The sequence below is a fragment of the Balaenoptera physalus genome (genome assembly GCF_965194825.1).
Source record: "Balaenoptera physalus genome assembly, chromosome: 1".
In the NCBI taxonomy this organism is placed as follows: Eukaryota; Metazoa; Chordata; class Mammalia; order Artiodactyla; family Balaenopteridae; genus Balaenoptera; species Balaenoptera physalus.
Genome location: NC_138882.1, coordinates 79343703 through 79358751, shown reverse-complemented (window position 1 = coordinate 79358751; position 15049 = coordinate 79343703). Strand labels below are relative to the sequence as shown.

At 44.0% G+C, this 15049-nt stretch overlaps 1 protein-coding gene across 9 annotated transcripts in view; it reads right to left on the bottom strand.

The window, feature by feature from the left end:
* Positions 1-1338: 1338 nt before the first annotated feature.
* The window catches only part of DCAF8 (DDB1 and CUL4 associated factor 8), a 43219-nt gene continuing 29508 nt past the window's right edge, over positions 1339-15049 (bottom strand). For all 9 annotated transcript variants that reach the window (XM_082470595.1, XM_082470592.1, XM_082470599.1 and 6 more), the window contains 7 exons: positions 9879-9951; positions 9295-9352; positions 8675-8782; positions 7163-7293; positions 3478-3597; positions 2962-3078; positions 1339-2337 (listed from right to left, as the gene is read on the bottom strand). In XM_082470595.1, the coding sequence (XP_082326721.1) occupies positions 2221-2337; positions 2962-3078; positions 3478-3597; positions 7163-7293; positions 8675-8782; positions 9295-9352; positions 9879-9951 (724 nt within the window). In that variant the 3' untranslated portion in view covers positions 1339-2220. The remainder of the gene's footprint in view (positions 2338-2961; positions 3079-3477; positions 3598-7162; positions 7294-8674; positions 8783-9294; positions 9353-9878; positions 9952-15049) is intronic.

The window sequence follows — 15049 nt, the reverse complement described above, 5'->3', positions numbered from 1 at the left end:
CCTAACTGATTCTAAATTTGTGTGAATGACCGGGATTTTTAAGCCTTTGGATGACTGGGGAGGGAGAGCAAAATTTACCCCCAAATCCTTAACTGCAGCCTGGAACAGAGGCCAGGAAAATACCCCTAGTAGGGTCTCTGCCCTCTCTCATTTTCTAAGTATCACTGAACTGTGGGGCCTATTCCACTTACACAGTCTCCCATTGGAACCCAACCACTGGAAACATGGATATCCCAGACTGGACTTCCTAAAATTGTAATAAGACCAGGGCCAGGCACCTATACTGAAAGGAACAAAAATAGCCCATCATGAATGAATGGCTCACATATCACACACACAGCAGCAGTCAGGAAAAAAAAAAAAAAAAAAAAGGCTTTACTGAGAGAAAATACACAACAAATTCCAGAGTGCATGGTTTCAGCCCACTCCATCACCCCACCAGCAATAAGAATACAGACCACTCACGGTCACCACACATCCACTACCTCAGGGAGGAAGTACAGCAGCTAACATCTGGTCTGAGAGCTGCTAGGAAAAGGGGCAGGAGGAAGGAGTATCTGAAATTCCACCCTTTCACTCCTCCCTTCCTTCCTGGCCTGTTCTAGTAGAATCTGACTGTCCCAGGATGCAGAATTCCTGGTTGGGGGCAAAGAAATAGCAGCAAAAGCATTTAAGGGCAAGAATTCAACTGGGACTTTCATAATTAGTGACCAGTGATACAACAGGTGTCTGAGCCCCAGCCACCTTACTCAATCCTTAGATTAATGACTTGTCCCTTCAATCCCAAGATAGGAAAAGGTAGACAAGGTATAAAGTCAAACCCAGGAGGTCTTTCCCTATACTATTCCATTAGGAAGGGAGCTGGTGTGGAGTTGGATAGTTTAAAGAATCAAGCAGCTAAAGGTAAGAGTGAGTGTGTCTTCTGTCACACACAGTATTAGGAGAGACGGTCTGCAGTGGCAGAACCCTTCCTGAAGTCACAGTTCAGTCAAGTTTTGAAGATGAGCCAGTCTCTGGTTAGCAGAGCCATCCTGGGAACCCCCACAAGACTTAAGCAGAGGTAGGATATCTGGAGCAAAGAGATGAAAGGGGCTTCCCAACCCTGAAACCATGGTAGGAAAGCAGGAAAGGGCAGAATTCAGGATCCTTCCATTCTTGAGCCTCCTAAAACATAAGGGTTAAGCCCTAATCTCCAGTGGCCATGCATAGAGGGTAGGCCGACCCCAGGTGATACCTCCACATCATTACTCTCACTCACTCTCTCCTGTAAGTCCCTTTATTGCAGTCATAGAGAATATATAGGTATTTAAACTTCAACAATAATTTTAACATGATACATCCAATTTTGACTTGCTTTTTAATATATTTATAGATATAAAATTAGGCCTCTAACAGTGATAGGGACAGGAGATTGCTGCCACCAAACAACTTTTTTTTTTTTTAAGTAACAGAAGAGGTAATGACCTTCCTATTCTTCCACTTCTGTCCCTCCTCCCACCTCCCCCCAACCTCCCTCACCAGACCTACTGAGGGGGTGATGGGATGAAGAGAAGAGAGTGAAGGATATATAATCAAGTGCAAAACACTGTGATAAGTACAGAGAATGAATGGGGTGGAAAAGAAAGTGAAGAGTGTGGGATGGTTAGGGGCTCTAAGGACTCCCCAGAAAAACAGGATCCTGGGATGGGGTTGCTCAGGGGGAAGAAAAAACAATGCAACTGTCATAGAATTTTAAAAAATAAAGGAAATAAAGTCAAAAACCTCAACCAAAGAGAGAGTGGCATTTCTACCACCCCCAGTCTGGCCCCTTGGTACTGAACAGCCAGTTATCCCCCCACCCACCACCCAAGAAACAAGGGAGATCAAAGAAAAGGAAACCCCGTTCCCTACCCCAAACCAGTTAACAAAATAGGCTCCCCCCTCCCCCAAAAAAAAGGCTTTGGGGAGAGGCCATTTCTGCCAAGTCCTATGCACCTCTCCATGGAACCCCATTCCAGGGCTCAATTCCCACTTCTAGATACTCTGTAGGTTTGCTCCCCTCTGGCTTGTCCTCCTGGGATGTCTTTTTTTTTCTTTTTTTTCTTTTTTTTTTTTTTTTTAAATCTAAAGCAAAAAAGTCCAAAGTGCGTTTCTGCTGAATGTTAGAGCCTGGGACAGGAAAGGGCTGCCCAGGCAGGATCGGGTTGGCAGCCCCAGCCTGCCCCTCCTGGGTACGAGGCCTCAGGATGGCATGCACTGCACCCGGTCAGGGCCCTCCTCCTCGTCCGATGTATCTGAGGAGCTGGGAGACTCATCCGAGTCTGCGTCTGTGGCCCCAACCCCAGGTTCTCGCCAGCGCTGTAGGATGGAAAGGCTTATTAGTAATTTCCCTGGAACAAGGACAAGCCTGTTAGGTCTTAGCTATAATTTACATGCTCTAGGCCAGGGGTCAGCAGAATTTTTCTTAAAGGGCCAGATAGTAAATATTTTAGACTCACGGGCCGTATCTCTGTCACAACTATTCAACCCTGCTGTTGTAGCATAAAAGCAGACAGACAACACATAAATGAATGGGTGTGGCTGTAGTCTAATAAAACTTTATTTACAAAAAGCAGGCACTTGCCCAAACTGCCACAGTTTGCTAACCCCTGCCCTAGGCCTCTTCTGGCACAAGAGAAAAAACAGAAGACACCTGAGATGACTTATTTCTTCTCAACTCCTTCCCCACCCTCATGCCTTTGCCTTTGTGAAGACAGCCCTGCGCATGCGTGGTGATGGAGAACACAAAGCAGACACCACCTATTTCTGCTAGTGGCTCTTCCAAGGCTACATCAAAACTCTGATGGGGATGGGGAATAATGGATAGGAAACCCAACTAACTCCACCTGATTCCTCCTAAAGCAGTGAGAAGTATGCACTGGAACATTTTACCCTCTTGAGAGGGTCAATGCCCTTGGGAGCTCACTTCCCACTCCAGCTTACCCGGTGATGGCGTCTTTGTCTCAGGTGATGCATGAGGAACCAGAGCATGTGGCTATCAAATAGGTCGGTGTGGTGTAAGCTATCTTCATCCCGTTCCCGCTTGTTCTTCTTAATCACCTGGAACCAAAAAGGGTTGGGGAAGTGGGTAATGAATAGGAACCCTGGGCCTGATCAGAAAAGGCTGGTGTTCTAGCCCAGTAAAATCTTCCCTTAGAAACTACTGAGCTGGAGTATAGCTAGATTCCATTAAGAAAGGATGCCCCAGGTTCATCCACTGAGAAGATGGATGATTCTTCCTAAAGATGTCCCCTCTACCATAAACTAGATGCACTTCAAGCTGCACCCTGGACCCCTGGACTGGGACTGTTCCTAGAGAGGCAATGACAGGAATGTGGAGGAGGTCAGAGCAGTGCCTTTAAAGAACTGTACAGCAAGTTATTCCTTCCTATGACAATGAAAACTCCTCTAACAGTATGTGGATAAGCAGAAAGAAGAAATCTATAGTCAGCTACTTACATCCTTTAACCCTGTAAGTTCAGTGGAAGTTTCAGCTGTGGGTGCCCAGATCTTGACATCATGATCTAGGCCACTGGTTGCCAGCACAGGCAGGTGAGGGTGGGGCTCAAGACAGTTTACCTGGTCAGGAGTAAAGGAAAACATAGGCTCAGGGGTATGTGGCAATACGGTTTAAAAACCACTACTCACCTTGAACCAAACAACTGTCCTTGATAAAAGTTAAGGCAGCTGCTGGGAAGACAGGCCCAACCATCATAAGCCTAGGCCAAAGGGCCCTCGGGGTGAAAGAAACACTGGACACAGACTGGGTATAAGACCAGGCCTATCTCTCACTTCCTAGGTTTAGGTAGGGGTGGCCTCATCCTCAGACATAGCTCTAGGGGTGGGCGGGTGACTGGCCAAGCATACTGCTGGCTTCACAAAAAGGCAGTGAGGTTCAGATGACCTCATTCTCTCCAGCTTCCAAAGCTCCAACTTGCCCCAGTCTGGAAAAAAACATCTCAGTGGCTTTCACCAAGTGGCAAATACATTTTTAAAAATGAAGAAAGCAGCAGCTGCTGCTGAGCCCCCAGAGAAGACTCAGAGAACAATTACATTCCACAGTTTACTAGAACTGGAAGAAGGCATAGGCTGGGAAGAGGCTGAGCCTGAAGAGTACTGGAGTAGTGGAGACACATATCTGCTTGAGAACCCTGCACACCCCAGGAGACAGCATTCTGCTGCCTGCCATGAAAGCACAACATGGCTCAGCTATAGGACAGCACGGTACAGTGAGGCAGCTTCCTGGGGCACCCACAGCCTCAAGCTCAGCCACCCTCTGGATATATTCACTGAGCAGGAGGAATGAACTGCAGCAGCCGAGGCAAAGGCCTCCTGGCTTAGGCAGCCTCCTTCTTTCCAAAGGCACCCATGCCCCCTGCTGTCTGACTTGGAAACATCAGCCTTCCTGGCAGAGCAGGGCAGCTACCACCCCCACCGGAAGAGCTGGTCCCAGATCTAGCTGCTAAAGCATTTTTGGGCTTTTAGTCAGATGAGGAATAGATGGCAAAAGCATCCAGAAGGAAGAAGGTGTGGTCCTAGCCACTCCTCACCTCACCCCACCCCACCCCATCTTGCAGCTGCAGTACAGTCCAAGAAAACAACCCCTGGCAAACAGCCTCTTAGTTCTCTCTGGACCAACCTTCTCTGCCTCGCCTGCACATGCACAGAGCAGCTGATGGGAAGGCAGGGTCAGCATGGAAAATAAAACTGACATACTGACTTCCAATCTTCTTTGTCTTCCATTTTACAAATAAATTCTCAGAAAACACTGAAGCTAAGTCTGAGTCTAAGAGTAAAGCAGAAACCACATTTCCCTTCTTCTTTTACTCCACATATCAGCTCATTTCAAAGTTTGTATTTGGGCTCTTTTAGGCAGTGTGGAAGAGGTTCCAGCATCTGGAGCAGAGGTGGCACTAGAGAGAAAAACTCCATTGCCAGAAAATATCAAAAGATATGTGACAACCTAACACATACAAACTTGAACTCGTTCATCCATCTCCAGATAAGCCCTTGCTACCCTTCTAAACTCTGACCTAGCTGTGCTTGACAAGTCAGCAAAACAAAAAGGCACAGGGGAGAAATTCCTTGGAACTTAAGACTAAGGACAAAGCCAATGGCAAGAGAGTAAGTTACATATAGTACCTGAGTTGGAGCTTGCAGGAGAAGCCAACAGAGAGCTTCTGGGCCAGAATACCTGGTCACTTCACCCGACCTGTCTGCATGCCAGGACTTATCCTGTCAATAATGCCTGAGCAGAGAAAAGAGCTCTGGCCTTAGACGACTGGGCTGAGGGATGCAGGGGATGGGATAAAGGAGCAAAGTGCTTTTGGGAGACTAAGGATTGTCCTTTGACATCATCCCCCACCCTTGTCCCCGAATGGAAACAATGAAAGGACTAGAGTTTGAGCCAAAAACAGAATCGAGAGACCTGGGCAAGTTGGATGAGAATTTCAAAGATCCCTTCTGGTTCTAATAGTCTACTTAATGATATAGTCTGCATTCAGGCTGGTGCTGGTGACCCCACTGCTGGGAGGTTAGCACAAAAAATCAGGAGCCAAGTGAGGACCACAGAGATCATGCAGCTTACACAGAGGCAGGAAGAAGCCAGGAATCTCGCTGCAGGGTGCAGTCTTTATACCTCTTGTTCTAGTACCTCACTCTTATGACCACTAAAACTCAGGCGTGGGGCCCACCCATCCTACGCAAATGCCCTCCCAACCTGAGCACGTGGATTAATTATCAAACCCTGACACTGGCTAAGCTGAAAGGAGATTGGCCTGTAGAGTGATTCTGGACAACAGACAAGTGCTGGCCTGGGGGAGGGCATTCAGCCCTGCATCTCTCTAGAATGCAATGCAAGACAATAGTTTATGATCAATAAAAGATTCACTGGCCCCTTTTGGCTTTCTTATGACTACATGCCTACTGCAGAATTCTCATTAAAACTCCAGTGTTTTGGGTTTGTTCACTACAGATGATAGAAGAAGACCTATGGAAAAGTAGGAAATGAAGCAGGCAACAGTGAGACACACCTTCAAGTTCTAGACTCTTCTCCACTTATATTCAAGCCATAGAAGCCTTGGGTCTATACTGGTCCCAGGTCCCCAAAGTTTAGAGGAAACCAGAAGAAAGTCTGAAATAGCCTCACACCAGGATAAGAGACACACAAGAAGAAATGGGCTCCCAACTGCAACGAACCATTCTAAACTCTACCACCACTCTGGATAAACCTCATCAAGAGATGGCTGGGTTCTTTGTAGCTCCCCACAGCTTAGGAGGAATGAAAAGGAAGAAAGAATAAGCATCTGAGCCATCCCTCAGAAGCTCTTAACAAGACTATCTTGGGTAGTCAGTAAAATGTAGTTGCCCAAACTGCCTCTTTCTTATCTTCTGCAGTCTGAAAACCTTGTAATAGAAAGCTACTGAATCCTTCTTGACTCTAGGTCTCAAAAAAAAAAAAAAACCAAAAAATTTATGGTTAGCTAGATGCATCCTAAGAGCTGACCACCTTTCACTCCCCAACTCATGATCCTCAGGCTTCCTTTTTGCCCTATCTCTATGGAGGCTGTCTGTAGAACTCAAAGGACAGGCAGATTATGATATGATCATGGGTTGTATAGAGGGTCAAACAACAAAAATGGTCACGGGGGCGGGAGCATATTTCTCTCTCCCTATATATGCATACATATTATGTGTCTTTGTATCAATATACAGACCATATTCTGATTTTCCCAACTGTCAGAAAAAATGCTCCTTCTAGCTTGTATCCGCTAATCCAGGATCTATTCAAGATCACTACTTAGCTACCTACTACAGTGTGTAGGATGGTGTGCCCTGAACACTAATGCTTTTGTTTTGGAAAAGGTCCATGCCTAAAGATACCTCACTCAGGCCAGAGGTTCTTCCCTAAAATCCCTTTCTCCTCTTAATAAACCGTGCTGTAGAGGGGCAGAAGACAGGAAAGGGAAGAAAATACTCCATTAAAACCTCAGCACCCCCAGACTATACTGTCTTTTTATTTAGCTGTTTAGAGCTCTAAGATGTGGTATTACATTGTCAGAGTGAGAATTCAGTGGCCCTGTTAAAGCCTGCCTTAATGACTGGAGAGAGTAGGAAGCCAGCCAGCCCAGCACACCATACTCACCACGCCTCCCTTGTCCCCCTCCATGAACTGAATGATCTGGCAGGATGCTTTCTCCCAGAGGAAGATGTGCCCGCAGTCACTACCGCTCACCACAAACTCACTCTTGGGGCCATAGAAATTGACGCCTTTCACTGAAATGACAAATGAAGGAATAAACCACATGAGAGTTGGCATCAGGCCGACATATATTTACCTCACAGGAAATTTAGTTATTCACAAATCTAAATCAGCTAAGAGCCAAAGAATTTCTTTCACTTTCACAAAACAAATCAAGGGATTATGCATGTATAATAGACAGAATAAGAATCACACCAGTTTCAGAGACTATTTATATTCTCCTAAAGAGGTCCATAGAGCTGAGGAGTTTGCAGTCCTTAGCAACAGCCTCAGTCTCATTAGTTTGCACCCTACGGAGCAACCACAGGCCTCACTAACGCCTCACCTGTCCCAACCTGAATGGCCCCAGCTCTGCCCACTCCTAGGCAGCACTGTCCTATGCCCTAGGATTATCCTTGGTATGTGTGCTTCACTGGTACCTTGTCAATGCTTCCTGGGTCATTAGGTGACCTAAGACTGATGGAGGTATATGCCACAATTGCCTGTAAGAAGCACCTGAACTGTGCTTGTTACCAAGACTCTGAACAACAGGGCTCCACCCTCTGAAATTAGTAAGAGAAGCCAGGAGTCCCAACGGCTACGTCCAGTTCCATACCAATCATGAGACTGGAACACTTTCTTCTGTATGCCCAAGGACTAAGATCCAAGTACAGGTTTTTCCCTCTCCTCTCACCAGCTCAAGAGAAAAAGGAAAACTAACTGCTCTCCCCAGTCAACATTATGACAGACATCTGATAGGAGCACTAATAACAACAAAGAGCAGTGATTCCAACTTTTCTGTATATTAGAATCAAAGGGAGCTTTTTAAAAATCCTAATCAACGTGCACCCCATACCAATTAAGTCAGAATGGATGGGTATGGAAGCCAGGCTTCAGTATCTTTAAAAGATTGTCAGATGACTTCATTGTACAGCGAAGTTTGGGAAGCACAGACAGAACAAAAAAGGCCAATCGTCACTGCAAACTTGGGTGAGGTGCTATCACCATTTCTCCTCTTCTGCCTCATTCAAAAGAATTTCCTCCTCTTCCCTGTAAGTACAAGCTCACCCCCTTATTTTAGGCAATTCAGTGCCACTAACTAAGGAGGGCTTTCCCAAACTCCCTAATAAGTCTTTTAATCCTGAAGCTACCTGAAATCATAAGAAAAATATAGTCAGTCCAGTCTTCTTACATCCAGACCAAGTAACATCACTGTAGTGGTGAGAGATGCTCCTGAGCCCTCTCTCCTCTAGCACAGGAGGGCCTATGAAAACTCCAGCCCAATTAGGCTTGCTGTCACTTGGTGACAGGTGGCCTACTCCTTTAGGTAGTTCTTATTTGCACAACCTGCATGAGATACTGTGGTTCTTCAAACCAACAGACTTGGGGTACAGAAACCTAGAAAGACAGCCTCACCTGTGGCGTTATTTCTGTGGCCCTTATATCTCTTAATATACTGGGCCCCATCACTGTGAGAGGAGTTGAAGAGGTAAATGTCTTCATCATTGTAACTGGCCAGGAGCTCTGCCAAGAACAAGCACACAGCAGTGAAGGCAAAGGCTGAAAAAAGCTAGGACCAGGAGTTGGGGGTTGGGGTGGGGCTTCTTGCCAGTAGTGCCCCCTCCTAATACCCAGGTATAGCACCCATCTTACTCAGTTGGAACAGCAGGCAATTCAGGTGTCTAGGGTAGACTAGGAACACGCTGCCAACCCAGGGGTAGCAGAATGCTCAGGAAGATCATACCCATTTATTCAGGAATGAGTCAAAGGCATAAGAACCTGCTCAACCAAATAGCCTGGGCTTTAGGACAAGCCCTGCCAAATATCATCTGCAGCATTCTGCAAGTGCCTGGCATCTCCAAGGGTCATCTGCTGCATCCTCCCGCTGTGTGCTCACCATCAGCAACTACTCCCCAGCTGCTCCACTCGGAGCTATAGCACAGTGGTGAGCACTGGAGGGCACATGCCTCACTGGCTCAGCAGCTCCCTAGACAGAGGGGGCATGCCAGCCTAGGAGCTGGGCCCTGCTCACGTACCTGTGCCGTCGTGGCTGTACACAAGACAGGTGATGTTTGCTTTGGACTCACTGTTCACCTGCAATAAGGAGCAGATACTGACTGATGCCCCACCCCCCCATTTGTTATACCACCTTCAGGAAACAGGTTTTCCTTCCAACTCCCCTATATCTTCTCCCAGAGATAGATAGATAGAGATAGAGACAGAGAGAGAGAAAAAGAGAGGGAGAGGGAGAGAGAGAAAGACAGACAGAGAGATAGAGACAGGAGTACAACTGATGAAACTTGACCACCTTGTGGGGAGAGGTCTTTCTACTGGTCGTCTTCTGTGTGCTAGCCATTTCATATATACATTATCTCATTAGGCCTTACCATCGTGGTACAAGGCAGTTATCTGTATCTCTATTTTGTCAATAAGAAAACTGAGGCTAACAGAGGTAAGGTGACTGCCCAAGATCACAAAACTGGTAAGTGGCAGAGCCAGGATTCAAATCCAGGTGTCTGACTCCAAAGTCCAAGCTCTTCCCACCATACCAACAAGTTTGGGGGCAGGCTTGGGGTTGAGTCAGGGAAGCCTGGAGCCACTGGCCCTTCATGAATCTTACCAGGTGATGAGGGCAGAATTTCTTGAGTACTCCATTGTTTTCATTCTCATCAATTTTCCTCTGGTCATAAATCCTACAGTGGAAGAAGCAATGAAAATGTCAAAATTTACAAACATCCCCTGAAGAGTTGCAATTCGATGCAGTGGCAGGAACACCAGTCAGCTGGATGTCAGGACAGATAAAGGACATTCCCCAATTAAGCTTCTGGCTCAGGTTCTTCCTCAAAAATCTTCTTCTCCCACCCCTCTTCCAAACCAAAACTCTTATCCAGGTACTTCTCATTTCAAGTAGTAATTCTAAATTATATTATTTTGAAGTGGCTTATCTCTTCTCTCAGCTTTTATATCATTTACTGTTTATCTGCACTGAAATAACATTATTATAGAGCCTTTTGCATGTATGTTGCCTCCCCAATACGGTTTATTACTCATGGGCAGAGACCATGCTTTATGTAAGTCAGTGGGTCTTCAATCCTTTTTTGAAATTTTATTTGGCTAGTTCTTCCCACAACTATTACAAACCAACAACTGTATCTCAAGACTCCCTCTCTCCTTCCTTCATTCTCATCAAGCATCAAACTACCTTCACCTTCCTCATCTCACCAATCCAAACTTTAATCAGTTGTGCAACTATTTATGACACATGGATTAGATGCCAAGTATTATGCCAGGTGCTAGAAATATAGTGAGGAACAAGACAGATCTAGTCCCTGTCTTCACACATCAGTCTCCTCCAATCTCAGAGTCTCATTCCTCCACAGCTGCTCTTAATCTCATCCCTCCAAGGACCTTGTTTGATTGATTAGTCCATTTCTCACTGATTAGTCCTCTTCCTCACCATTGTCTGCCCATTTTCTAAAAATCCTTCCACTGACCTTTCCTACTCTGGCTTTTTCTATCCTTCCCCCCTGTAGTAAAATTATTGAAAAGAGCAATCTGCATTCAACATTTTCACTCCCTCACCTCCTATTCATTTCTCGTTCCATTCTAATCTAGCTTTGGTCTTCAACTCACTACTGAAATTTCTCTGGCTAAAGTCATCAGTAACCTAACTGCCAATACCAACAAGATACTTTTTTAGGCCTTTCTCTCTTGTCTTGACATTGTTCATTACTCCTTCCCTGAAACACTTTCTTTCCTTGATGTCCAACCACTCCTTAATGTTGTTCATGGGCTTGTCTTTGTCTACCCCTTAAATGCTGATGTTCCTCAAAGGTCTGGTCTTAAGTTCTCCTCTGATTCTACATGAGGAAATTTTAAAACCTAGAGTTCAAGTATATGTGAATGCCCAGAAACTGTGCTTATGTGTATTTTTCCTGGGAGAAGGGATCATGGTTCTCCTTATATTCTCAAAGAGGCCAGAGACTCAAAAGGGAGGAAGAATTCTGCTCTATACTTTCTTTTGGTAATCAAATTCCATTACCAACACTTTACCACCTATATGTGGATATGTCTCTTAAATCTGTGTCTCCAGCCCACACTTGTTCTGAGTGAGCTCTAGATTTATATCCACATGCCAAATGAATGTTGTAACGGAATGTCCAAAAGTAAAATCATTCTCCTTTTTAAGCTAAGATCATTCTAGACCTACCCTTTCCCCCAAATCTTTGTTAATGGCACCATCCTAAATTCAGGTGGCCAAACCAGAAATCAGGTCCTTTCTCTCCTATGTATCTAGTTTCTTTCCTGTCAATTTGACTTCCTGGGTATATTTCTTGACTATATCTGCTTTCTCCACCCTTAGGCATTTTTTGCCTATATTATTTATAGTAATCTTCTGATTTCCTTGCTCATACTGTCACCAGAATTATGTCTAAAATGAAAAATTTAATGTAAATTCCCTGCTTAAATCTCTTCAGTGATTTTGTACTTTCTACTAAATAAAGTCCAAACTACTTAGTATGGCTGCCTACCACTTCTCAAAGATCCTATACATTATACAGAAAACAAAAAAACTATGCTTCCTTGAACATACCATGTCACATCTTGTTATCCTAATTCTACACATATTGTTCCCTCTACCTGAAATACTTCCCATTTGTCTTTAATATTTCCTCTGTGAGAAAGAACAGCATAGTGAAATGGTTTCCACCATATTTAAGGTATCTGAACTGAGTTCAGATACTATGCTACTTACTAGATGAGCAATACTGGGTAAGTTACTTAATATTTTTAATCCCTATATATATCTGCTTCTCCCAAATCCTCCTTGAAGGCAGAAACTATGTCTAGTCAAGTGTGTACCTAGCACACAACAAATGCTCAGTAAATGCTGGATGAATAAACGAACAAATCAATGTATGTTTGTATTCTCCATAATCCATTAATATCTTGCATAAATAGACTATCCAGGAAATGTTTTTTAAATGAACCAGTAAAAAAAGAAGACAAACAGGAGACTGCTGTACTACCAATTACTACTCTTCAGCAAATATAGCAGCTGATAATCAGATTTTTTTCCCTCTAAACTAAGTCTAAATCAACAGCTCTCAAATGTCACTAAGCCATCATTATCTTCCCAAGTCATCAAATTAGTAAAAAATTTTAAATATTCAATATCTTGTTGTATGGACCATTCCGTGTTCCTCTGTATCCAATGCTCTTCTTTATGAGGAAATCCTTACCTACCCTCCCCTTTCTTCCATAAGTATTTATTAAGAACCTACTATATTCTAGATATGATGCTTGAAACTAGGGGTTGGCAAACTTTTTTTTTTTTAATTTATTTATTTTATTTAATTTTTGGCTGCGTTGGGTCTTCGTTGCTGCGCGTGGGCTTTCTCTAGTTGCGGCGAGTGGGGGCTACTCTTCGTTGCAGTGTGTGGGCTTCTCATTGTGGTGGCTTCTCTTGTTGGGGAGCACGGGCTCTAGGCATGCGGGCTTCAGTAGTTGTGCACAGGCTTAGCTGCTCTGCGGCATGTGGGATCTTCCTGGACTAGGGCTCGAACCCGTGTCCCCTGCAATGGCAGGTGGATTCTTAACCACTGTGCCACCAGGGAAGCCCCAAACTTTTTCTTAAATGGCAAGGCAGTAAATATTTTAAGCTGGCAGGCCATCCAGTCTCTGTCACAGTTTCCAGACTCTGCCACTGTAGCATACCATGGATATATGTGAACAAATGGCTATGGCTGTGTTCTAATAAAACTTTATTTATAAAAACAGTGTAGACTGCCAAGCCCTGTGCTAGACAGTGGTGATACAAAGATAAATACAAAAAAATTCCCCTATTATCTGTGCATAGGACAGGACCTTGACATTAAAAAAAAAATTTTTTTTAATTTTTAAGACTTTGTTTTCTTAAAGCAGTTTTAGGTTTACAACAAAACTGAGAGGGCAGTATAGAGGTTTTTCATACACTCCCTACCCCCACACATGTACAGCCCCTCCCATTATCAAAATCACTCATCAAAACGGTAGGTTTTTTTTTTTTAAACCAAGGATGAACCTACACTGACATATGATAATCACTCGAAGTCTACAGTTCACCTGAGGGTTCACTCTTGTACATTCTACAGGTTTGGACAAATGTATAATGACGTATATCCATCATTATAATATCACAGAGTACTTTCATTGCCCTAAAAATCCTCTGTCCTCTGCCTATTCATCTCTCTTGCCCCACCCCACCCCTGGCTACCACTGACCTTTTTCTTATTTCCATAGTTCTGCCTTTTCCAGAATGTCATACTGTTGGAATCATACAGTATGTAGCCTTTTCAGATTGGCTGACTGGCTTTTTTTTTCACTTAGTAATATGCATTTAAGGTTTCTCCATGTCTTTTCATGACTTGATAGCTCTTTTCTTTTTAGTGCTGAATAATATTCCATTGTCTGGATATACCACCATTTATTTATCCATTCATATACTGAAGAACACCTTGGTTGCTTCCAAGTTTTGGCAGTTATGAATAAAGCTGCTATAAACATCCACATACAGGTTTCTGTGTGGACATAACTTTTCAACCAAGGAGCTTGACTGCTGGATTGTATGATACCAGTGTGTTTAGTTTTGGAGAAACCATCAAATTCTCTTCTAAAGTGGCTGTATCACTTTGCATTCCCACTAGCAATGTATGAGAGTTCCTGTTGCTCCACAGTACTCACCAGCATTTCGTGCTGTCAGTGTCCTGGATTTTAGCCACTCTAATAGATGTGTAGTGGTATGTCACTGTTGTTTTAATATGCATTTTCCTGATGACATACAATGTGGATCATCTTCTCATACACTAGTCATCTGTGTATCTTCTTCAGTGAGGTGTCTGTTAAGGTCTTTGGCCCACTTTTTAATTGGGTTGTTTTCTTGTTGTTGAGTTTTAAGAGTTCTTTGTATATTTTGGATAACAGTCCTTCATCAGATATACCTTTTGCAAGCATTTTCTCCCAGTCTGTGGCTTATCTTCTAATTCTCTTGAAAGATAGTGTCTTTCACAGAGCAGAAGTTTTTAATTTTAATGAAGTCTAACCTATCAATTACTTCTTTCATGGATGTCTTTGATGTTGTATCTAAAAAGGCATCACCGAGGGACTTCCCTGGTGGCCCAGGGGTTAAGAATCCGCCTGCCAATGCAGGGGACACAGGTTCGATCCCTGGTCCGAGAAGATCCCACATGCCACGGAGCAACTAAGCCCGTGTGCCCCAACTACTGAGCCTGTGCTCTAGAGCCCACGAGCCACAACTACTGAGCCTGCGTGCCACAACTACTGAAGCCCACGCGCCTAAAGCCCGTGCTCCGCAACAAGAGAAGTCACTGCGATGAGAAGCCCATGCACCACAACGAAGACTCAACGCAGCCAAAAATAAATAAATAAAATAAATTTTAAAAATAATAATAATTAAAAAATAAAAATAAAAAGGCATCACCGTACCCAAGGTCTTCCAGGTTTTCTCCGATGTTATCTTCTGGAGTTTTATAGTTTTGGGCTTTACTTTCAGGTCTATGATCCATTTTGAGTTAACTTTTGTGAACTGTGTAAGGTCTATGTCTAGATTCCGTTTTTACACGTGGATGTCCAGTTCTTTCAGCACCATATATTGAAGAGACTATCTTTTCTCCATTTGTTGCCTTTGCTTCCTTGTCAAAGATAACTTGACTGTATTTATGAGGGTCTATTTCTGGGCTCTCTATTCTGTTCTTTTGATCTATTTGTCTATTTCACCAATACAATGCTGTC